Source organism: Guillardia theta (assembly GCF_000315625.1).
Source record: "Guillardia theta CCMP2712 unplaced genomic scaffold GUITHscaffold_39, whole genome shotgun sequence".
NCBI classification, from domain to species: domain Eukaryota; class Cryptophyceae; order Pyrenomonadales; family Geminigeraceae; genus Guillardia; species Guillardia theta.
Genome location: NW_005434635.1, coordinates 284,443 through 306,081, shown reverse-complemented (window position 1 = coordinate 306,081; position 21,639 = coordinate 284,443). Strand labels below are relative to the sequence as shown.

At 54.0% G+C, this 21,639-nt stretch overlaps 10 protein-coding genes across 10 annotated transcripts; 4 read left to right on the top strand and 6 right to left on the bottom strand.

Annotated features, from left to right (window-relative positions):
* Nucleotides 1-211: 211 nt before the first annotated feature.
* GUITHDRAFT_109441 (hypothetical protein) lies at nt 212-1,346 on the bottom strand (the record flags this gene model as incomplete). Its single annotated transcript, XM_005831588.1, has 2 exons — nt 212-324; nt 365-1,346. 2 exons carry the CDS (start codon nt 1,344-1,346, stop codon nt 212-214), a joined length of 1,095 nt encoding a protein of 364 aa, XP_005831645.1.
* Nucleotides 1,347-4,323: 2,977 nt separating this feature from the next.
* Nucleotides 4,324-5,400, top strand: GUITHDRAFT_163519 (hypothetical protein; the record flags this gene model as incomplete). The annotated part of the gene is made up of 3 exons (XM_005831587.1): nt 4,324-4,470; nt 4,894-4,927; nt 5,106-5,400. The coding sequence occupies 3 exons, from the start codon at nt 4,324-4,326 to the stop codon at nt 5,273-5,275; spliced, it is 351 nt and encodes a 116-aa protein (XP_005831644.1). The 3' UTR covers nt 5,276-5,400.
* Nucleotides 5,401-5,540: 140 nt separating this feature from the next.
* Nucleotides 5,541-7,500, bottom strand: GUITHDRAFT_87369 (hypothetical protein; the record flags this gene model as incomplete). The annotated part of the gene is made up of 4 exons (XM_005831586.1): nt 5,541-5,620; nt 5,664-5,706; nt 5,755-7,135; nt 7,181-7,500. 4 exons carry the CDS (start codon nt 7,498-7,500, stop codon nt 5,604-5,606), a joined length of 1,761 nt encoding a protein of 586 aa, XP_005831643.1. The 3' UTR covers nt 5,541-5,603.
* A 77-nt stretch (nt 7,501-7,577) lies between these two features.
* GUITHDRAFT_109439 (hypothetical protein) lies at nt 7,578-8,061 on the bottom strand (the record flags this gene model as incomplete). The annotated part of the gene is made up of 2 exons (XM_005831585.1): nt 7,578-7,813; nt 8,034-8,061. The coding sequence occupies 2 exons, from the start codon at nt 8,059-8,061 to the stop codon at nt 7,578-7,580; spliced, it is 264 nt and encodes an 87-aa protein (XP_005831642.1).
* Nucleotides 8,062-8,913: 852 nt separating this feature from the next.
* On the bottom strand, nt 8,914-10,608 carry GUITHDRAFT_139590 (hypothetical protein; the record flags this gene model as incomplete). The annotated part of the gene is made up of 12 exons (XM_005831584.1): nt 8,914-8,958; nt 9,016-9,060; nt 9,129-9,200; nt 9,351-9,403; nt 9,463-9,499; nt 9,547-9,608; nt 9,677-9,779; nt 9,885-9,961; nt 10,012-10,063; nt 10,109-10,189; nt 10,242-10,304; nt 10,522-10,608. The coding sequence occupies 12 exons, from the start codon at nt 10,606-10,608 to the stop codon at nt 8,914-8,916; spliced, it is 777 nt and encodes a 258-aa protein (XP_005831641.1).
* Nucleotides 10,609-11,150: 542 nt separating this feature from the next.
* GUITHDRAFT_152936 (hypothetical protein) lies at nt 11,151-11,898 on the top strand. Its single transcript, XM_005831583.1, has 4 exons — nt 11,151-11,318; nt 11,373-11,480; nt 11,533-11,605; nt 11,649-11,898. The coding sequence occupies exons 1-4, from the start codon at nt 11,253-11,255 to the stop codon at nt 11,798-11,800; spliced, it is 399 nt and encodes a 132-aa protein (XP_005831640.1). The 5' UTR covers nt 11,151-11,252; the 3' UTR covers nt 11,801-11,898.
* On the bottom strand, nt 11,875-12,804 carry GUITHDRAFT_157934 (hypothetical protein; the record flags this gene model as incomplete). Its single annotated transcript, XM_005831582.1, has 7 exons — nt 11,875-11,944; nt 11,992-12,021; nt 12,069-12,130; nt 12,183-12,236; nt 12,311-12,367; nt 12,423-12,524; nt 12,598-12,804. The coding sequence occupies 7 exons, from the start codon at nt 12,802-12,804 to the stop codon at nt 11,875-11,877; spliced, it is 582 nt and encodes a 193-aa protein (XP_005831639.1).
* A 1,062-nt stretch (nt 12,805-13,866) lies between these two features.
* Nucleotides 13,867-14,196, top strand: GUITHDRAFT_109435 (hypothetical protein; the record flags this gene model as incomplete). Its single annotated transcript, XM_005831581.1, has 1 exon — nt 13,867-14,196. One exon carries the CDS (start codon nt 13,867-13,869, stop codon nt 14,194-14,196), a length of 330 nt encoding a protein of 109 aa, XP_005831638.1.
* A 210-nt stretch (nt 14,197-14,406) lies between these two features.
* GUITHDRAFT_109434 (hypothetical protein) lies at nt 14,407-17,438 on the bottom strand (the record flags this gene model as incomplete). The annotated part of the gene is made up of 3 exons (XM_005831580.1): nt 14,407-15,069; nt 15,126-17,226; nt 17,380-17,438. The coding sequence occupies 3 exons, from the start codon at nt 17,436-17,438 to the stop codon at nt 14,407-14,409; spliced, it is 2,823 nt and encodes a 940-aa protein (XP_005831637.1).
* Nucleotides 17,439-17,689: 251 nt separating this feature from the next.
* Nucleotides 17,690-20,630, top strand: GUITHDRAFT_109433 (hypothetical protein; the record flags this gene model as incomplete). Its single annotated transcript, XM_005831579.1, has 7 exons — nt 17,690-17,899; nt 17,958-18,560; nt 18,682-18,771; nt 19,000-19,161; nt 19,417-19,469; nt 19,522-19,828; nt 20,280-20,630. The coding sequence occupies 7 exons, from the start codon at nt 17,690-17,692 to the stop codon at nt 20,628-20,630; spliced, it is 1,776 nt and encodes a 591-aa protein (XP_005831636.1).
* Nucleotides 20,631-21,639: the final 1,009 nt, after the last annotated feature.

Here is a 21,639-nt window from a genome sequence, read left to right as displayed (position 1 = left end):
ACAAGCTCCTCTCTCCGTCCCTCCTCCTCCTCCTCCTCCTCCTCCTCCTCCTCCTCCTCCTCCTCCTCCTCCTCCTCCTCCTCCTCCTCGTTCCCGTCCTCGTCACTCTCACTGCTAGATATTGGGAACTTCCTCCATGCCCTGCCTTGCTCCCGGCTCCGACTGCTCGACACGATCTGGACGTCGTCCTCTTCATCGGACGACAAATGTATCACAGTGCGCCTCGACGACGATCCCTGTCCTTCATCTCCACTGTCCCGCTTCCTCCTCTTTCTCCTATCGGATCTGCTCTCTTTCTCTGAGGACGAATCTTCTTCATCGCGGCTGACTCGTCGTCGCCTCCTCCTCCTATCAGAGCCATCACCCTCCTCCGAGTCCGACAGGCTCTGATGCCTGGAGTGCCTCGAGGATGATCCTTGCTCCGCACGTCGGCTGCTCCGTCGTCTCCTCGACCTCGTTTCGGGCTCCTCTCTGCTTGCGTCATACGACACTTCCATGCTCCTCGGCTGCGCCCGACTCCTCCTGCGAGAGGATCCGTGGCGATCGTCGTCGTCTTGGGACAAGGGATAGTCCACAACCTGTTCGGCGTCGTCTATGAAGTCATGCAGAGAGTCTTCCGAGTCCAGCTCGTCTGCGTCTTCTTCCTCCTCCTCTTCCTCCTCTATATCATCCTCGTCGTCAATGACCACCTGCCTCCCTCTCATGTCGTGAGTTGAGCTCCACCTCCTCCTGCATGCAGGATTGGTGCATGTGAAATCCTCGTCGATCTCCCACATGCAGACTCTACATCTGTACACATCATCGCCGTCATCAAACAGAGGCTCTTGCTGCATCTTGAAACAACTCCACAGATCGTCTTCCTGCCTCATGATTCTGTCAGCGCGCTGCGCTGCCTCGTTGAGTTTGTTCATCAGCTCGGCCTGCTCTGACTGAGGTTTCGACCCTATCAACGTCTTGACACACTTCTCGATCATGAGGTTCGGGGCTGATGGGGCCGTCGTGATGTTCTTCCTGCAGTTGGGGCAGGAAGGCACCAGGTGCTGCTGCTGCACCGTTGATATGTTCGTCCGGATGCATAGAAAGCAGAACGTGTGCCCACACTCGGTCAGGGTGACGGGGCGGGCGACCAGGTCGAGACAGATAGGACATGTCAGATCGTTCTCGAAGGCCTTCATGGCGTCCCTCATGATGCTCTTGTCTGCCTGGGTCGTGGAGGTCAGAACCTCTCCCCCCTTTGAGCCCTTAGCCTTCTTTCGTGTGGGCTTGCAATCCAGGCATGTAAGTACCCCGCCCTCCTCGAGACACAGGGTGGTTTGCTTGCAGGACGAGCACTTGGCGACGTTCATCTCTCTCCTTCTCCTGCCTCTCCTCTCCTCTCCGCTTCCTCTAGCCCCTGATTCTCCACTCCGCCATCCGGATGTTTCCCGCGTGAACCGTTTCCATCCGTTACGTCCTGCTCGAGCCGCCGCCGGCGCACCGTGCCACTGCAACTTGATCGGAAGTTGCCAAGTCACCGGCCCGGAGTCCAAGTTCCTGAACTTCGGAACGTTGCTCCCCGGCCGGGACTCGCCGCCGGACCCGGGAGCCTCGGAGGCGGAGGCTTCGATCAGGCCCCCTGGACCGTACCGTACCGGCATCGAGTCACGGCGCCGCCCGGCCGCCGGGGCCGGTCGGAGTCCGACCGTCGTGGGCCTGAGTGCCGCAGTGCGCCGCCCCGGCCCCGCGGCCCGGCCGCGGGCCACGAAGCCTGGCTGCAAGGGCCGAGACCAGCCTTGAAGGCCGGGCATTGCACTGGCCGCGTTAGGGCGGCCAAACTTTTCAAGTTTCGCCCCCCGGGGGCCCCCCGGCCCGCCGCCTCGGATCATATGATCATTGATGACCGGGGCGGGAGCCGGAGTCCGCGCCTCCGAGAGCCCCGGCCGGCGGCGGGCCGCGCCGCTGGCGGCGGCGGCCCGGCCCGGGCCCGGCGCTCACTGCCGGCCCCGCCGGGCCGGCGGTCAGTGTCGCCGGAGCCGGGAGTCATGGCCAGCGGCGCTTCGCCGGGCGGCCGCCTTGTCGGAACTCAGTGATTCCAAACTGGCTCCGGGGGGCTGTGTGGCCGGGCCCGCCGTCGGGCCGCGCCTCAGCCTCCGCTCGGACCGCAGTGTATGATGATCCGGCGAACAGTCACGGTGGCGGCACTCTGACCGCGCGGCGGGGATCGGACCGTCGGCGGCGGTCACTGGCAGCCTGTCTCTGAGAGCCTCTGGCACCTCGGCCGAGTCCCCAACTGCCAACCGTGAACTTTACTCGCGGCCTTGAAGTCAAAGCACGGTAAGTCAAAAATCCGATGATCAGTCACTGGGGGACAGCAGTCGGCAGGATTGGGTCAAGTTTGGTTCTCGCTGTCTTTTCTCTCAGAGTCTCGCCGTTTGGCCTGTGCGACAGTGTCAGGGTCACTGGCCAGCGACATCGCTGTGGCCACCGCCGATCATTCGATCGATCGAGGCTGCCGCTGTGCACCGGACAGCACTGACACGGGCCCGTGCTTCAAGTTCAGTTTTAACTAATATTTGAGTACTAATACCTCACCGCACTGTGAGCCCGCGGCCCGACGGTGCAGCCGGGCCCGGCGATAGTAGTTACGGCCCTACGGTTGTGTTTGACCTTTCGCTTAGGTCCTAGGATCCTATACCATTGGCCTGTACCATTTGCTATGACTTCCTACCAAGTTTTTCCCCAAGTTCCTGATGGCTCAGGCCCGGGTCCGCAGATAGGTGGTATCCAATTAGATTCGGAAGGACTTGTGTACCATGTTTGGGATTTGGCATTGAGAGAGATTTAAAAGATGTCTGAGGTAGCCATATAAGGGTAAAAAGTTGGGGAATAATAGAAAGATTCTTTTTGGGGTGGGGTAATCTATCGTCAACAGGACCCTGTGCAGATTCCTCGAATGAACTACCCCACAAAACATGAGAAAATGGTACTTCACCACCTCGGCGGGGGGTACCACTACCCCCCAGCTCTGTTTATTACCATTTACCCCTCATCTGGAAGGGGTGATGAGAGAAGGTCATAATCACTACCGGTACTTTCATATTCAAAGAGCGGATGCATAGGGTAGGGTGGATGTCATTGATTGGAAAAGGCAAAGTCAAACCTACCCTACCCCCTCCATTAAGCAGTAACTTCCTTCACACCTTAACTCCACCCCCACGTAGAGCTTCCTTCACCCCCACCTCCAGAGAGGAATGAAACTCTATATCCTCACAAGGCTCAACAGACAGGGGTAGGAAGCTGCAGGGGCGCTGCAATTAAGAGGGGCAAAAACCAGGGGTTGGGGGTGTGACAAGCTCCGAGGGTTGCATCTGCGGCTAGTCAAAGTCGGGTGGGTTGGTCGAGTGATTATAGATCAAGGGGGTGGTGGTGGTAGAGAGAGCCCGGTTCCCTTCTCCTTCTCTCTCTGGGGCCCATAAGTGCGTCCATATTGAGAGGAGTACCGGTTACTGAAACAGGAATCCCCGGGCAAATCACCGGGTGAATGAGAACTCCAGTCTTCATGGGTGCGAAGGCAGGTGAGAACTGGGGGTACAAAAGACTAATCTAAAAAGTTGGGGTAGGGTGGATTGATATCATCGAAATGAGGGGGTAGGGGGTACTTAGGAGTGCCTGACGCTATATCGGCTCCTCGAGAAGGTTCTAAGAAGGGTCATCGGCAAGGGGGTGGGGGGCGAAAGGGTAGGGTCCAGGGACCAGGGTTATATACGCAGAAATAATCAGTACCATAAGTAATTTCCAGAAGCAAAAACTCCTTAATATTTTGAAACAAAGTACAAAATTCTGGTACAACAAATGAAACACTTGATCAATCAAAATGTACTGATGTTCATAAAGATTTGTACCATGTCTTGAACACAGTACAAAGCGTGAGCTTAGGGACCCACCCCGTCATGCTGGGCAGGAAGTTTTGAATCTTAAAAAGTCTTAAAATTATCTGGTACCAATTTGCAGGTGGTATTGGTATTGTGATTTTGGAGGATAGTCCCCTATTCCCCTACATCAGCTTCTATCTCTATACAAAATGTTTTTCATATAACACCTGGATTTAGTTTTGCTACTGTGTTCCATTTAAAACATCTATTAAGATGAAACACAGTAGCTAGTTTAATTTATATATAAAATAAGAGTACCTTGATCAGCTCCCTTGGTACACAAGACAGCAAGTAACCCCTCAACTCTCAGGCGCAATAGAGGACCCTGATTTTACCGCGGGGGGTGAAGAGTGCGGTGTAAGCCGGGGGGGTTGAGTGTCCATATTGGCTTCTATTCTTTTTTGCGATCCAGATGGAAAATCGAGAGAAGCAATGGGGGTCCGTGGGGGTGGAAAAAAATCTGACAAGGCAAGGCCTAGACGACAACCTGGAGGAAGCTTTGTTGGCGTACTGGAGAGCGAGACCTGAGTTATTGGTTCGGATTTCTGTACAATTATATGTGAGTTCTACTCTTTTGTGAGGAAAAAACTATATTAACTTAATGTCATGGTAGAAAAATTTGAAATTTTTGTATAATCATTTCTACCACTTATCACAAAATAATATATATTCAAATAAAAACCTTTATATATTATATATACTATAGAAAGACGCCTGAATCATACAAAATAATAATAACAAATAGATATAAATATTGAATCTTGTACAATCTCAGTATTTTTAAGCTGGCCAATCTCAAATGCGTCATTTTTCGTCAAGGGTTCTGGGTGACCCCGCCCAGCAGTTCCGTCCCTTCCACCCCCTTTCCATAGGACCACCCCCACCCCCTTGACTTGATTCTTTTTTTCTTCAATATACCCCCACCCCTCCTGCGTCCTCCTTCCCCCCTCCCGCCCTCCCCGCCTCCTTCTTATAAACTCAGGCAACACCCGCGTTCTCCCACCACAAGCGAACAAGTAAGATTCTCCACGTTCGACTGCATCCGAATGTTCTCCTCTTGATTCCGTGTGCCCCGCTTGTTCTCCTTGCTGACTCCTGCGTCCTCTTGCTCTCAATCTCTTTTTCGAAAAGCTTTTCGTGGATGCCATGCATGCGCCCCATGGCGAGAGCTCGTATCTGACGAGGATGCTGCAGTGCCCAAGACCAGCAAGAAGTCCGAGAAGACCAAGAAGGGAGCTTCCCCCTACAACATGTTCATGAAGGAGGAGCTCGCCAGAGTCAAGAAGGAGAACCCTGACCTCGACCACAAGAAGGCATTCAAGATGGCGGCTGAGAACTGGAGCAAGCAGAAGGCCAAGAAGTAAACTGTGCTGACTACAAGACTATTGTATACTTCTCCTGTCATCCATCCTCGAGAATGTCCTCAATGAAGCTAGCCGCTGTATCATAGTTGCTAGGAATGTACAGTGATTTTAAAATGAATTTCTCCAAAAGAATTCTTCAGAGTTCAGTTCGTAAGTGACCTTCGAACGTGTTCGCAAGTGACCCGTTCGCAAATCACATGGAGATGTGTTTTTGGAAGGGTTCACAAATGTGCTCTTTCTCAAATTTATCCTGTGGCAAGCTTTTACTGTGAGCAGAATTTATCACGCTCGTATCTGGGAAGATCCTTTCACACTTATGCGCGAAAATTCACAGGTTACTGATGCCTGGACAAGCGTGAGAAACACGACGTTTCACGGGCTATCTCACCTCTGTACAGGTTGCAGAGCTTCTGCATGTCCTGCACGGATCTCTGCACGTAGAGGGTCACGGGGGTCGCGGTGAGGGAGGTGAAAGAAACCTGAATCTCACGCGAGAGCAGAGAGGAGCGATCCGCTGCTTGCTTCTGGCAGGTGATGAAGAAGACCGACTCTGCTCTGTTGATGCTGTAGCCCACTCCGAATCCATGAGGAACGACCTGCCCGAAGCCCCACGACTGGAGGTGCTCGCTGAAGAGGTGGCTCGTGCTGAGCTCCCACGAGCTGCTGGTGGCGAAGGAAGGGTCTGAGAACAGCTCCGGCATAGCCTCTCCCTCATGCAGGCTGAGCCGGAGCCCCAGCAGGTGCCTGTCTACCCCTCGCGCGTTAGAGCACTCATTACTGGTCTGCTGGTGCTTCCTGACTGCTGCCTGGAGGTAGTTGTACTGCGTCCTGTGGTCGAGCCCGGACGCCATGGCCTCGACGAACCGCTTGCCCTCCAGCGAGCAGGAGCGGATCGTCTCTGTCCTCCCATGGAGGAACCGGCGGGTGGAGCATGCCTCGTAGGTGGCCGTGACTCGCCCGTGCATGCGGAAGAAGGCGAGCTGGATGGCGAGCTGGACGAAGGCGTCGGGCGGCATCTTGAGCGCCTTAATCCCGTCCCTACCCATCCCCGAGAGGACGAGATGAGAAGCCTCGTGGCTCTCCACAAGCTTCACAAACTGAGCTCGGATCTGAGCATGGGCCTCGACGACGCTCCTTGAAAGGTTGAACCCAAGTCGGGACAGCTCCAGTTTGCTGCCCCGGCCCTTGCTCTCTCCAGCGCTCACCTCCCTCGCCATGTTTGCCCCCACGAACTCACAAAGTCGGAGCGTCGGGGCCCCGTCGCTGATCGCGTGCTCACCAAGGAAGCCAACCTGACCACAGGGGAGCACGACGAACTGCAGGGTCTTGTCGTACCAACGGTTCTTGCCGTCTCCGTGCCACATCTGACGAGACCGGGAGACGACGCCCGCCTCCTCTAGATGGTCCAGGCACACCAGAAACATGCTGCTCTCTATCGCCTCCAGGCTCGCTCGGTTGCTCTTGTCCTCCATCAGGCTCGTGCGGCACTTGGCCCAGACGTCTCGTTCTCCTGACGTGAGGGAGCCCACCGGGACCTCAGCCTCTCCCGCAGCATCTGCTTCCTCAACGATCCTGCCAAGCGCTTCGAGAATATCTCCTAGTCCCTGCAAAGACCCCAACTCGAGCTTGAACAAGTGTCCTTGCCGAGCAACGACGATGTGAGTGTTGTGCTCGGGCTGGTAGGAGGCAACGACGTCACAGTGGGATCCGGGGATCCTGCAGGTATGGAAGAGGAAGGAGTAGACAGCCATGCACTGAGGAGCATTGCGAATCATGTCAGGCTGCAAGCTTCCACTCACGACCTGATCTCTGAATCTGCAGACGGTGCGCACGAGGGCCGAGGCAGACAACAACTGGCCGCTCCATGGCTTCAGCACGGGCCTGTCGAGCATGGAGGACAGGGACTGCGGAAGGGGCAGCGGCGCATGCTTGAGCAAATAGAAGTATGAGACAAAGAAGACGACAGGCTCTCGATCCGTCAGGTAGGCGCGGTCGTTCCACCAGTCGATGAGCCAGCTGGATCCTTTCTTCTCAGCAGCGCGGCGCAGGAGCCGCTCCTGCAGCTTCTTCCCGTCCCCGTTGACAAGGAAGTACGCCGCCTTCTTGGCTGTGGCCTCAAACTGCTCGTCGCTCACCAGCGGCCTTACGGAGACAAGGTACTTGGCGACGGTAGACTCGAGCTCGGGGATGGGGAGCTGCGGCACGCTCCCCTGGTGCCTCCACATTTCCTGCACAGCAGGCGGCACCTTCCATTCATTCTTCATCCTCTCAGTGCGTGCGGGTGACCAGAGCGTCCTCACGATCACTCTGCTGGTGCTGCTGCGTTGCTCGCACTCTGCTGAATCTCTGCGTTGAGCTTGGCGGCAAACGCCTCGTCCACCTCCTCCTTGTCCCACTCGGTGTCCCACAGAGACGTGTCCTCCTGCCTGTTCACTGGCCAATCATCCTCCATAAACTCCTCGAACTCGTCTTCCTCGACTTCCACTGCCTGCGATCCGTTGTTTGACATAGGCCGTGAAAGGCCGCACCACGCGTCGCCTAATATGTCTTAGCGTCAGTCAGGAGCAGGACAACAACAGATGGCTTTCATGTCATGGTGATTCATTTCACAGATTTATATCATCGGACTTGAATTTTGAAATATCAGCACATTCCAATGCAATGGTGTGTGATTTCTATACTTCTGCATGCTCTTTCACTTGCCACTCCGCTCTTCATTCCCTTCCTCGCGCTCCCAAGCATCAAGTACTCATCATACATTCATCATTCTCCCCACTCATGTACATCAGTATCAATCCGCTTCTTCCTCCTCCTCTCCTCCTCCCTGCCTCTCCCTCCCCTCCTCACATCTTGACTGCCTGCACAGCCATAGGAATCATGCGCGGAACAGCGACAATCCACCCTACCCCTCACTTCGTAGGCATAAGACTACCCTCTAATTGACCTACTACCCTCAGATTGAAGACATCATGGTTGGATGACCCGTACCATTTACTTCTAAGTACCCCTGTATTATTGTACCCACCCCATTAATAGATTCTTTCCTCCCATCCCACCCGTCCAAAATTTCACCGTCTCTTTGATAGGAACAGGAGCAGGAGCAGGAGCAGGAGCAGGAGCAGGAGCAGGAGCAGGAGCAGGAGCAGGAGCAGGAGCAGGAGCAGCAGTAGGAGCAGGAGCAGGAGTAGGAGCAGGAGCAGGAGCAGGAGCAGGAGCAGGAGCAGCGGTGGCAGATACGCCCACCGCGGGAGCAAGAGCAGGAGCAAGAGCAGCGACTAAATGAATCATCAAGTAAAGGCGCGCCCACCATCTTCCCGACCATCACCTCCTGCCTCCTCGTAGCATGCATGCAGCCCTTGTCAGCCTGCCCTACAGGTCTCTTCACGCCCCACGTGTCTTGTTTTGTCCCCACAATGCTTCTCACAGTGTATCGATTCATGAGGTATTGTTGCATTCTTGTATCACTCACAATTATAGATTATCAGCACGTAATATCAGACGGTCACACGAAATTCAATTACATTCGATCGAGCAAGCAGCCATTGGCTGATCGCGATCACACTGCAACGACAGCTGTCCTCCAGCCCTCACATGCCCACAAACGACAAGTTCTCATCAGGACGCGACGAGTTCAGCTGTCAGCAGAGGGTTTGAGGAGGGATCTTGTCCATCTGCTCGGCTGACTGTGAGAAAGGAGGGAGGAGAGGGGCGTCAAGATGCGCTCGGCTCAAAGAGCTCACCGAAGAGATGAGCGCAGAGGCTGACTTGGGGGTGAGCGCGATGCTCTAAGAACGAGTTAGAGGGGGAGGGAGGAGGAAGGGGAAGGTAGGATGCCCTGGAGAGCTCAGTCAACCTGATTGATCGACAACTTGGGAGTCGATGGGGTCGAGGGGATGACGGAGGAGGAGGAGGAGGAGCTTTCATCCTGCCGTGAACACTGCTCAGACCCTCCACGGCATCAAGGCAGAGGCGAGAGAAGGAGGGGGGATACTGGAGTGAGGAGGAGGAAGCAACAGGATGGCCAAGGGGAAGGGGAAGAGGAAGGGGAAGGGAAGAGTGGGGAGGAGGATCTCACCCCGTCCTGTGATACATAACTTGATTCCCTCGCTGACAAATTGGCCTTGACGTCTTGACAAGGCAAGATCAGATTCGGCAGTGACAGGAACAAGAGGAGGCATCGCATCTACCTGAGTTGAAAGCCTTCTTGTTTGACCTCGGCCCATCCTTTTGGGGAGGAGTCAGGGGACGGGGAGGAACATGTAGAGACGCACCTCGAAGTAGATGGAGATGGGAGATGTCAATGAAACCTCGTCAGAGCGCCTTTTTGACGGGCCTGACAGCCAGACAAGAAAACCATTCTTTAGCATTGCGAAAAAAAAATCACAACCACCAAGGATCAACCTTTGGGGAGATTTCCATCTCCATGAATTTCGTTTTGTTCCCAGCAGAAACCACCGTTTGCAAGTTGTCCCAAAGCTCTACGAATGTCGTCGTCGACGATGTTCTGCAGAGTCGATCACAGTGACACCCAGCAAGAGCAGAGATGGCAGCAAAGCACAATCAAACACTGATCAAAGAAGCTATCAGGACACTGCGTTTTTCACTTCACCTCAATCTTGGAATTCAATTCTGTAGGATTCGGCAAGATATCCATAGAAACATCGCGCTCATCGGCCAGTCGAAAGCCTAACAGTCGTTGATGTCAACAAGAAGGTTGAATCCTGCCAGACAAACACCGTCGCCTCCTTCTGGTCGAAAGGAGAAGTATATCCATACCCTCTGAAGGGCCTGTAGTTCATGTCAGCCCGTTGCGGACTCAATGGCTCCACTTACCGCAGGACTCGGCGCAGCATTGGGATCGTCACAGGAGCTCTTGAACTTGGAAGCAATCACGCTCCAGTCCCATGCCGGGCCCTGGTAACCTCGTCATCTCCCGGGGACCTGAAAGTGCGGGGCTGCGCAATACATGTCCAGACTTGAAGTACTGCAGGACGCCCAGCAGGAATGCGTGGAGACCTTTCTTGTACATCTGAGAAAGAGCATGATGTATCAGAGAAGCGGAGAGGGAGGGTTGTGTGCTGGCGTCAGGAAGCGGCAAGCGATCGTGGAGTGTTGCATCAAAGGTACAGAATCGAGCCATCAAGTCAAGAAAGCGCATCATAGTCGTGTCAGAGCAGAGAAGGCCATCCCGACCAGGTCTCTCATCAGCGATTTGAATGGCCGGGGAGCAGGAGAGCTTCTCTCACCTTCTGCACATCAGCATTCGCCTGCCCCCTTTCCCGACGGCGCGCCTGAGGCCCCTCGGCCTCGACATCCGACGCCAACCCACTCATACCAGAGCAAGAGGAGGAGGAGGAGGGTGGACAGTCTCTAGGTAAATCAGCTCTCCTTCTGCCTGCGGGTTACCTGCTCTCCCTCCTCTCCTCCTCGCTCCTCCCTTGTCTTGCTCCAGCGTCCACCGCCATGTTGCCTAAAGGATTCGTAGAGACGGATATAAAGGCGGATACTTACGGATATTCACGGATACCTTTGTGGATACACTTTCGGATACCCGCGGCCCCCTCCTACAGAGGACTGGAGGTTTGGGCGAGGAGGGAGGAGGAGGAGGCGAGAGGCGATGGAGAGGCAAGGAGTAGAGCAGGAGGGTCGAGAAGCCGTCGCCTGCTCTTGTGAACCAGACTGTGAGGCACAGGGTGCGATAGAGAGCAGTTGTAAGGCAAGGATGCGACTGGATCCAAGGATCCGCGCTGGCTCCTGATTCGTAGCTCAATGACGGGAGTGACTTGTAGCATCGATGCCTTGCAGTGGAGACCGTAATGACCATGAGAATGAAATTAGGACCCATCTGGTGCTCATTAATCTGAATCAGAATTTGCAGATGTTGATGAAGATTGCCATCACAACCTGCCTTGTTGCGGTTGCAACCTGCTTCAACCCATCTGCAACAGTACCAAAGAGGGTGACTAGATCATGCACTATGCAGATGGATGGCGCGATTTCTCGCAGATCTGCCCTCCTCCTCGCAGGGCTCTCACTGATCTCGGTGAGCAACGTCTCTCCCTGTGTGCTGCCGCTTTGCTCAATACACATGTTGCAGAGACCGGTTCTTGCCGACGACTCCTTCTCGTTCGATGGCTCTTACTCGGATCCGAAGCATCCCGGATGTGCTCGCAACGTCATGTCCAAGAACGACAACGAGGCGGAGGTGCCGTGTTGGGCTCAGGTCCCCCCGCCTTCTGATGCTGTAACCCCTCCAGATCTCGGGAGTCGACGGGAACCCTGGCTGCTCCGCCGGCAATGCCGATGTGCAGAAGCCATGGAGACTGAACGGTAGCTTCCTCTGACGTCGCTGCTGCACCTGATGCTCGTTCAGGGAAGGTGGACGGGAAGAAAATCTTTGTTGACTTCTCGCCAAAGGGCGGCCCTAAAGATCTCCTTGGAAACTGGGAGGATGACGGCATTCGCTGGCCTGACAACAACAAGTGGACCAAGATCACACAGAAAACTTATCCTCAGGATTTGTAATGTGACTGTCCCTGAGTGATGCTCTAGGTTAACAGTAGAGGTTCAAGGAGGTAGAAGAGAGTATGTCGTCTGATTTAAGGAATGAAAGGTATTCTCGTGGGCACACGATCACGATATGCCGGGTAGTCTTGGAAAAATCGACAGCTGCGTAGCACATCAGAGCAGAAAGAAGGAAAAGAAGAGTGAGTTACAGATGATATTCCTCGTAGGGGATGCGATCCCTTCCATCAAGAGGTCAGCGGGGGCAACAACGTATCCACGTCCTCACTGAAAGAATTTCCAGGAGGCGATAGAGTACAGGATGGTGGAGATCGGGTTGCACAGGAGCACCTGCGCATCGTCTTTGCCATCAATCATAGAAAGCTTCTCATGGGGTCAAGACCTGAGTCGAGATCGACCAGTAGAACCACCCGAAGTATCCCGGATGTCTGGATATCTGCAGATTCGACTCAGATATGGTGAGCGGCACAGGGTTGCTGCCGTGTCGGCAGGTTCTCAGCATGCTCGTACCGAGTACAGGCCAGTAGTCACAAGAGTGTGCGAGCTCCTCTTCTCTCCGTCGGATATCTTCAAGAGGAGTCCATCAGTCAAAGACCGCTAGCGCCATCGGCTCCACGTGTACCTTGTGCGTGAAGTTGCTCCCCGCCTGAATCAGCGCTCCCTTGCGGAAGAATTCACCGAAGAGAACTCCAGCGAGTCCAATAAACCTGCACGCCCTCCATCCCTGAAGCACGAGGTAGCAGCGTTAGGGAGAGCTGGGACGTCCGTACACCTTGGGCAAGATCAACACCACTCACCTTGCTGGCAGGGAAGAAAGTGTGGCCAATGAAGTATTCTGACATACCGAACAACATAGCTCCCATGTAGCTTCCCTGATTCGCCAGAAATGAATCGATGGAAACGGTCGACGGGTTGTATGTGCAAGCAAGCACGAATTCGGAGAGGTGATAGAAAGTGATCGTGCCGAAGAACAGCCCCAGGGCAAGATGCCCATCATCTTTCATGCAGAAGAATGTCTTGTGGTTGTCGTAGATGATTGCTGTTGCTGAGGACGCCAGCAACCCTAGGGCGAAGGAAGTATTGCAGATGAGGCTGATGGATCGTTTGGTGGCACCCGATCTCTTCAACGCCACATGTCCAAGGTAGCCTGAGGAGAGACCCACCAGAGCAGGAGAGAGATGAGGTAAGAAGGACCCGTGTAGGCTCGTCCTCGATATCAACACAATCATCCTCCATCCCATTATCCCTCCGCCACATACCGACGCCATCGTCCATCCCATCTCCCCTCCCATCATGTCTGTCTTGAAAAAGATTCGATCCGGGCCCGGGGTGGGAATATGATCCGGCCGGGCCCCGGGCCCCCGGTCGGTAGTGGGCCCGATTCACTGGGTGATCAGAGTCCCGGCTTTGACTGTTTACCACACAACCAACGTGTCACTGAGCCGCAGGGGTTTGTCAGTTAATCATGGTCGGAGTAACGTGACTTTCAGGTCCCTTCAGCCAGGACCCTAACTTTTGACATCTTTCAGACCCCTAGGTTGTGGCCTGCCAACCTCCGCGCCCTCTGCGTGATCTAATGAGACGCAGGGATTCTTCAGTGAGATGCGAAAACGACTTGTTTCGGATCATGTTCCGAGAAATCAACTGAAACTGCCCAAAACGGCTACATAACGGTCATAACGACCCTGTGAAAAAAAGAACCTTTGCCTTCTTGGGTGGGGGCAGAGGTGCTCTTCAAAACCATTCCCCGTGAACTTGAATTTCTGAAGAAGTCGAGATTTTAAAATTTGAAAATTTACCCAACAGCTTCAAAGTTATAACATAGATCTGAAGATTTGAGTTATAAGGCGCCCGACGGTTCCGGTGGTTTAAGAGGTACGAGGTCGGCCTGAAAAGGGTCCGAGCGCAGGCGACGAGAAGCAGCAGAAGACGAGGAGGAGAGGAGACGGTCAGTTGCAACCTATATGAAAACAAGAAGATACTAGAAGCTTGTTTGAACAGGGGAGTTGTCTGCAAGCCGTTGATTCAGTGTTCAAGGTCTTGTAACATCGGAGTATCAAGGAAGAATGCTTTGCTCAAGCAGTGAGGCCGAGATGCGAATCCATCCCATTCCTTCACAGGACGATTTCGATGAGCTCTGCTGCGATGAAGATGACATGGCGGATGTTCCTGAGCTGAGCTTCCTGAAACTTAACAGCGCTCAGAGGGGAAAAGTGCACACGTTGTCAGACAAGAACAAGAAGATGTTGTTTTGTTTGGCGAAGTCGATAGAGTACATCAAGATGAATGGCGGAAGAACTCCTTCTGTCTACGACCCAGAACCTCTAGAAAGCAAGATGGGATCCCTCTCATTAGCTACAATCAACCATGAAGCAGCTAGCATTGAGCTCTGTTGAAAGTTTTGCTACCCTAGAATGTTGACTAAAGCAGTGTACTTTCTGAAAGGTTACAAATAAACTTCATTAGCTTGCATTCCCTGGAAGAAATCTTGGTTTGGTTGTATTACTATACACAGGAGGAAACGAAAGCAACAACCATAACAAGGACAAGGTATTAACCTTGCAAATATGATACAACAATCTGGACGAAGCAACGTACGACTGGTTCTACCTCTCTCCAATCAAGGATTTGATTTCAGTCTCCACAGAGTCAACCACCAGGACAGGAAGGGACCTGCTTCTTCGAACCAGGGCGATTGCTTCAAAGACATAATCCCTGTCAGAGGCTTCTTTGATCCAAGCCAGGAGCACCTGGATGTCACGACTTGTCATCGAGATGAAGTGTTGCAGAGTGAGCAAACTGACCTGCAGTAATGTCTTCAGATCCAGTAGGTCCATCCAGTTTCCCTTCATGTTCGATGTGTCGACACGGACAGGAATGGATTCGAAGAAACCCTCCACCACGCACGCAATCAGCTTCTGATTCATCGAGTCAGTCTGACTTGGCTGGCTGGCAGTAAAGCTGAGCAAAGGTATCACTTCTGCATGTAAGAACATGCATATCTCCTGGTATTCACTTCTCTGTGCAAACAGACCCTTCAGCCCAATGCGACAGTGCTGCTCCCATCTCGCACAAGCCCTCTCCCAATCGCGCAAGACAGGATCTCTGACTGCGGGGGTTGGTCTGGTGTGCGAGGAGGAGGAGGTATCCTCAGCCAAGTAAGAAGAGAAGGTAGAGGTTGTCATGTTGCCCACGTCCTCATGCAAGTCCATCCTCTGCCTTGCCGCCAGAAGTCTTGTCGCCATGAGCTTTTTCTGTAGAACTTGCGCCTGTAACGCCTCTATCAGGTCGCACAGAGTGTCAGCAGAGAGCAAGGAGGGCGGACCTGTAGTTGTGCTCTACTCGCCCTGCTTTCTGCTTCTTCAACCCTCTGCTGGAGGTCTTGGAGGTTCCCCTCTCCCAGCTCCCCTTCGCTCATACCAGGATGAGCAGATCGTGGTTGTAAGAGCTCATTGCTCCCCACAGTCTCTCTCGATCGGGTACGGCAGGCGAATATCATGAGTCCCAGCCGATTCATCGCCCTCTCCAGACCCTGCAGAGTTTCCTGCATCGTCACGATGACCGACTCTTGCCGGTTGACAAAACCTTCAATGTTTGAGTTCCTCGGGTCAATCATCGAGTTGGATCTGGTACTAGACTCTTTGGTACATGAGAGTCGAGCGTTTCCTTCGACCCCTCGATCCAGCAGCTCCCTGCATGCACCTGTATCGCTCATCCGATAGCTATCGACTTGTTGGTCGAGGTCGAACGCCTTCTGATAGCTCTTCTCGATGAACGTCTCCAAGACGATGCAAATGCTTTGCACACTTTCTTCCACCTTCCACATGACATCCATCAAATTCAGCTTCTCAACGTCATTCTGAGCGGGTAAATCGTTACCGTCCGAGGTCTGCAATCGTTTCGATACATCAAGCATCATGACGCCTTTATCGAAACCAGCTGTTCTATGACTGTCATATTGCCGACAGACATATTTAACGCTGTTCAACTTGAAATCCAGGCTCGAACCGACCTGAGTCAAAACAATCTCGATGAGACTGACGGTGCTCAAGATATTCTCAAACATTCGGTTTTCTATCCTCCCTTCTCTTTTCACTCTTTGCTCCACTGAAATACCAATGAGGGACAACAATGTTTCAAGATCCTGCATCCTTGCTAACATACAAGCGCATGCTTCTTCAACACATCCTCCCCCCTCCTGATCGATCGTACTCGCTTCCTCACGCTTCCTCTTGCTCTCATGCAAACTGCGCACCTCGCATGACAACGTGTAGATCTCCTGGCGCAAGAGGATGTTCTCCCTCACAGTGACCTCTGCGATTTGCCTCGTCTCCTCTCTCCCCATCCCGGCCATCTCTTGTGCTCTTACACCATCAGCAAACTCCTGCAAATGCTCCATGGCCCGAGACATGTCAGAGATCTGATGTCGGAACTTGATATTCTCCAGAACTGTCTCCTCTGCTATCCTCCGCAAGTCATCCGCGCTCAGCTTCTCCCCTCCTCTCCTCTCGTGCTCAGCAGAGCAGTTCATCGCCCCTTCCAGCGCCTCCTGCATCCTGTCGAGCTGCTGCGACATGGCAAACATCTCCTGTCGCAGCCTGATGTTCTCTTCCCAGGTCTCTCGTGCGGCTCGTTCCATCAGCATGCAGCGCTCTACCTCGGAGTGCATGGAGGCCCCAACATCGTCGATGAGTGCGGCAGCTTCACCGTAAGACTTGGAGACAAGCTCTGAAAGCGACAGCAGGCAAACTTGCAGTCCGAACACGCTGTCTGCTGATATCATCGCAACGCGGGTGTTGTTTGATGTTCGTTTGAGTGTACTGCACTGCCGACCATGCAAGACTGTTGCATCTGCTTGAAGCGCAACCGAAAAGTCATCGATCGTCTCTCGCACTAGAGATATTTCATCAACAAATTCCCTGATTTCTTCCAACAAGCAGCTCATATCTGCTGCCCAACTCTGACCCTCAATTCCTCGCCTGGGCCGCAACTGCTGGTCCGATTGGACGAGCACCGGGTTCATATCATCGAACAAAGAGTCAGAGGAGGCGTCATGCGCTCGGGCGTCTCCTCCACATCGGTGTTGAGCATGGCCGAGAATATCTGAATCTGACTCAAGAGAATCATGTCGAGCAGCGTGCATGTTTTTCCAAGCCGGGTCTGCGCCATCGTGCTCCTGTCCTCCATGACTATGAAGGAAACAATCTGCTAGAGCACAGGAGATCTTCTGTACATCGCCAAGCAGCGAGATCAGCTCTCTGCATGCAGACAAAGAAGCTTCTTTGCTTGATGTAGCTCCCACGCTCAACCTCAACCTCCTCGTCTCCTCCCTCAGCCGCCCATTCTCACTCTCAATTTCAGCATGCCGGCTAGTCAGCTCGTCCAGCTGCCTCAGCAGGTCTGCTTGGATCTCCGAGGCCTCAATCCTGTCTCCATGTTCACACTAGAGCCTCCCCTCTCCCTTCCCCTCCCCCCTCCCCTGCCCCTCCAGCATGTAACGAACCGTCTCCCCCTGAGATCCTCCTCCTCCTCCTCCTCCTCCTCCTCCTCCTCCTCCTCCTCCTCCTCCCCTCACTCACCATCCCGCCATCGCCTCCATCATCTTCTCTTCTCGCCGCCTCCCCTCGCATGTTTCCATGGCCGGCACGGAATGGACCTGAGGTGGGCCCGCGAGGGAATCTAGGTAGAGTCTGGTTTTGATCTAGATCATGTTCTAGATATTGTTCCAGACATATGCACATGCAGGCCCGGTTCATGGAGGGCAACAGATAGGAGGAGGAGGAGGAGGAGGAGGAGGAGGAGGAGAGTAGAGAGAAAGTCATGGAGAGAACTCGCAACTAGCGATCACCGGCTGGAAGCTGGAAGAGCGGGAACAGGGGCAAGAGAAGGATGGCAGAGGTCAGCGAGAAAGAACAAAGGTTTCTTGCATGGCTGCGGGAGCATGGCGCGAAGTTCGACAAGCTGGAATGGCCAGTGTACCGCTGGCCTGGGAAGCCTCACGATGGCGAGAGAGGAGTGCGAGTGATCAGCGACATCGCTCCCTGCGAAGAGATGTTCAGCATCCCTGAGAAGATCCTGATGAGTCGCAAGTCTTGCATGGTATGGCGGGAGATGGACGGGAGGCGCATGCCGGCAATGGACTGACAGCTTGCCGCAGGCTTCTTCCATCGCCCATGTCTTCAGGAAGCACAAGGATGTCTTGTTCTCGTCCAGAGACGAGCTCGCGCTGACGCTGCTCATCTTGTACGAGAAGTTGGACCAGGGGAACGCATCGTTCTGGAAGCCCATGATCGACATCCTCCCTGCAGACCCCGGAGCAGCGTCCAAGTGGAGTGAGGAGGAGCTGCAGGAGCTGCAGGACGAGTCGCTCAAGGCAGAGGCGATGATTGTCGTAGCCAGTATGCAGCAAACGTACCAGCGGGTGCTGCGGCCCATCCTGGTGCAGCATGGCGACGTTTTTTCGGTGGACAGGTACACGTGGGAGGAATTCCGTTGGGCGCTGCTCTGTGTGGAGTCGAGGACGTTCGGCCGCTTCCTCCCCCATCCTTCCATCGTCCCCTTCGCCGACCTCCTGAACCATGTCAACGTACAGACGAGCTACCGGTGGCTGCCGGAGGAGAGGAGGGCCGCGTACATGTGCGACGCGAGCGGGGAGCATGTTCATAGGAGGGGAGAGGAAGCCTTCATGTCCTATGGGCCGAGGAGCAACGCGGAGCTGCTGCTGCACTACGGGTTTGCACTGCAAAGCAACAGATATGAGGTGAGCAGGCAGGAGGAGGAGCAGGAGATTATCTTTGCTTACTTCCCGTCCCATCACTTTCTATCTTTTCCCATCTCTCCTTCCTTGCTCATACTCTCTGATACTCTCTTTCTCTCTCCAGGCTGTGGAGCTCAACTTCCGCATCAATACTCTCCATCACTCCAAGAACATTCCATGCACGAAGATCTTCAAGACTTGTCTCAGACCTCAGGTTCCTCCTCCTGCTCCAGCTCTCCTGCTCCTCCTCTTATTCTTTTCACCATCTCCCCCCCCCCTCCCCCTCCCTTGCAGCTCCTTGTCCTCTCTCTATGCCTACCTCATCCAGCTTTCCATCCTCTTCTCCGCCTTCTGCCTCTCTCCTCCCTCCAGTTGCTGTGCCCATCACAGTAAGCTCCTCCTGCCTTCTCTGCCTCTGCCTTGCTCTCACCCCCATGTTCAGGTTCCCTGCTTCGACCTCCTTGTCCTCTTCAGAAAGTTTGTGCTCGACAAGTCGTTGGGGCCGTCAGGGAAGGGCGGAGGCTCGTTCACACATGAAGAGCTGCGGCAGAAATGCTTCTGGGATGCCAAGATGGAGGAAGAAGCTCTTTCGTTGTTGAGGAAGGTGAGTGATACGAAGTGCTCGGCATATTGTCGTCAATGGCAAGAACTTGTCTTTAGGACAACATCATCACGTTCATCATCATAACCACACCACAACAACATTTTCATCATCGTGAACAACAACAGCCCCCACTGCCACACTCCCAAGATCGTCTCTATCATGATCAGCATCATCACCACCATTGCTACAAGACGTCACTTGCACGATCGTTCTCCTCTCAACTTCTCCCTCCAACATCGCTGACTCCCCTCCCAGGCTCTGATAGACTGCGTCCGCAACAACTTCCCCACAACCTTAGCAGGAGACTGGTAAGAGACAAGCTACCTTCCTTCCCTCCTCCTCCCGCTAACTATGACACAGGCGGGAGTACAAGAGCGCTGAGAGCATGAGGAAGAAGTTCTGCCTCATCTACCGGATGACAAGGAAGCGCGTCCTCCTTCAGCATGCCCGCTTCATGGCCATTGCTCTGCACGAGCTTCAGCTCCAGCGCTGCAAGGTCGGCTCGCAGCAGCAGCAGCAGTCGACTGCTGTGTACGTGGAAGGAGACGATGAGAGAGGAGGAGAGAGGTTGTGGGTGGATAGCGACTACCTCAACGGGGCAACGATGCGCTGGAGGGAGACGCTGCTGGCTGACTCGAATGTCGGGGACCTCGAACAGTATGACCTGGTGAGTTTGCTTGCAATCCTCTGCGTCGCTGAGACTTGCTGGGGGTTGCGATACAGCTGCTGGAGTCGGAGAGTGAAGGAAATCCGTGGGAGGTGATTCTTGCAGCCTTGCCGTCGGATCTCCTCCTCCTCCTCCTCTCCTCCTCTCCTCCTCTCCTCCTCTCCTCCTCTCTTTCTCCTCTCTCCACTCCTCCGCCTCCGCCTCTCTTTCTCTCTTCCTCTTCTCCTCTCCTCCTCTCCTCCTCTCCTCCTCTTCTCCTCTCCTCTCCTCTCCTCCTCCTCCTCTCCTTTCTCTTCCCTCCCTTTTCTTCTCCAAGTGTTTCATCCCCCCCTCATCCCATCTTATCTTTCCCCTCTCTCATGTTCCCCCCCCCGCTCTCCTCCCCTCTTTTCTTCTCCCCTTCTTGCTTGTCCCGCAACCCCACTGAATGCCTTGACGTCTCTTGACGCAGAACATGTCGGAGCCAGTCAAGGCGGGAGAGGAGGAGGAGAGAACAAGAAGCTACAACGAGATCTGTCAGCGATCCCTGGAATTCATCCACCAGCAAGAGAGCAGTGTTCTGAGCAGCAGCAGCCTCTCCTTCCACCAGTCTGCCGCCGTCGGAGACAACCTGGCGACGAGGACGGTGACTTGCGGGGAGGACTTCACAGCTCTGGTGTGCGAGGACGGGCTTCTCTTCACGTGCGGGGACAACACTTGCGGCAAGCTCGGGCATGCGAGGACAGAGTTTGACTGCAGGCCTTCAGTGACTGCCCAGCAGTTTGTGCTGAGAGCCAAGGTGAGGGAGGAAACGAGGGAGTAAGGAGCGAGAGGGGAGAGGGGAGAGGGGAGAGGGAGAGGAGAGAGAGAGGGTGAGAGGGAGAGGGAGAGAGGGAGAGGGAGGAGAAGGAGATGACAGCTGGGGTACAGCAGGTGGTGGGTGTAGGGAATGAGAAGATAGTGAGTGTCGGTTGCGGTCAATATCACATGGTCGCCATCTCTGAGAGGTGAGGGTACATGATGATGATGTTGATGAGAGTGTGCGAGGAGGAGCAAGACAGTGTTTGTTGCTTCTTCAACTTGTTTGCTGCTGCCAGTTTGCTGTGCATTTGATTCTTCTCTTTTCCTCTCAGTGTTGTTGATGATTTTCTGCGTTATCATTTCGATAATCTCTGATTTCTGCGTTATGGTTGGACATCATTATGCTTCCATGTGTCAATTTTGTGCTGGAATCACATCAATTACTCTTCCTCTTTTCAGCGGGAAAGTTTTCACCTGGGGAAGCAACGTTGACGGTCAGTGTGGACTAAATCACAAGAGCCAGCAGGCAAGTTCCGTGATCAGCATCATCATCATCAGCAGCATCATCACCATCACCATCACCATCATCATCACTATCATCACCATCACCATCACCATCACCATCACCATCACCATAATCATCGTCGTCGTCATCGGCGTCGCAATCATTATCATCATCTCCGCCCCCTCCCTCGCCATTTTACCCGTCAAGGTCCTCATCCGAGCTGCTTCCAGATTCTTCGACCTGCATGTTTGAGAGGCTTCGGGAACGCAGAGGAAGAAACTCGAGCGACTTCAGCTGCCTGTGGCGATTCGTTTAGCGTCATCTTATGCGCAGGTGTATCCTCCTCCCTCCTCCTCCTCCTCCTCCACCTCCTCATCCTGTAACCCTTTGCACTCAGCCCATTTAAGCTCTCGTCACTTCCAAATTCGTCGCGGCCCAAGAACCTTTGGCAGTGAAGAACGAAGACGGAAGGCGGGTGGAGAAAGAGCCCAAACGAGCTCAACAACTCCTGATGGCATAGAGAACC

Bases quoted from the DNA above. Each gene is read 5' to 3' on its own strand.
- GUITHDRAFT_152936 (XM_005831583.1), top strand. From the start codon at position 11,253: ATGCAGATGGATGGCGCGATTTCTCGCAGATCTGCCCTCCTCCTCGCA. The intron at 11,319-11,372 runs GTGAGCAACGTC...CACATGTTGCAG, and splicing joins CAGGGCTCTCACTGATCTCG to AGACCGGTTCTTGCCGACGA. The intron at 11,606-11,648 runs GTAGCTTCCTCT...ATGCTCGTTCAG, and splicing joins GAAGCCATGGAGACTGAACG to GGAAGGTGGACGGGAAGAAA.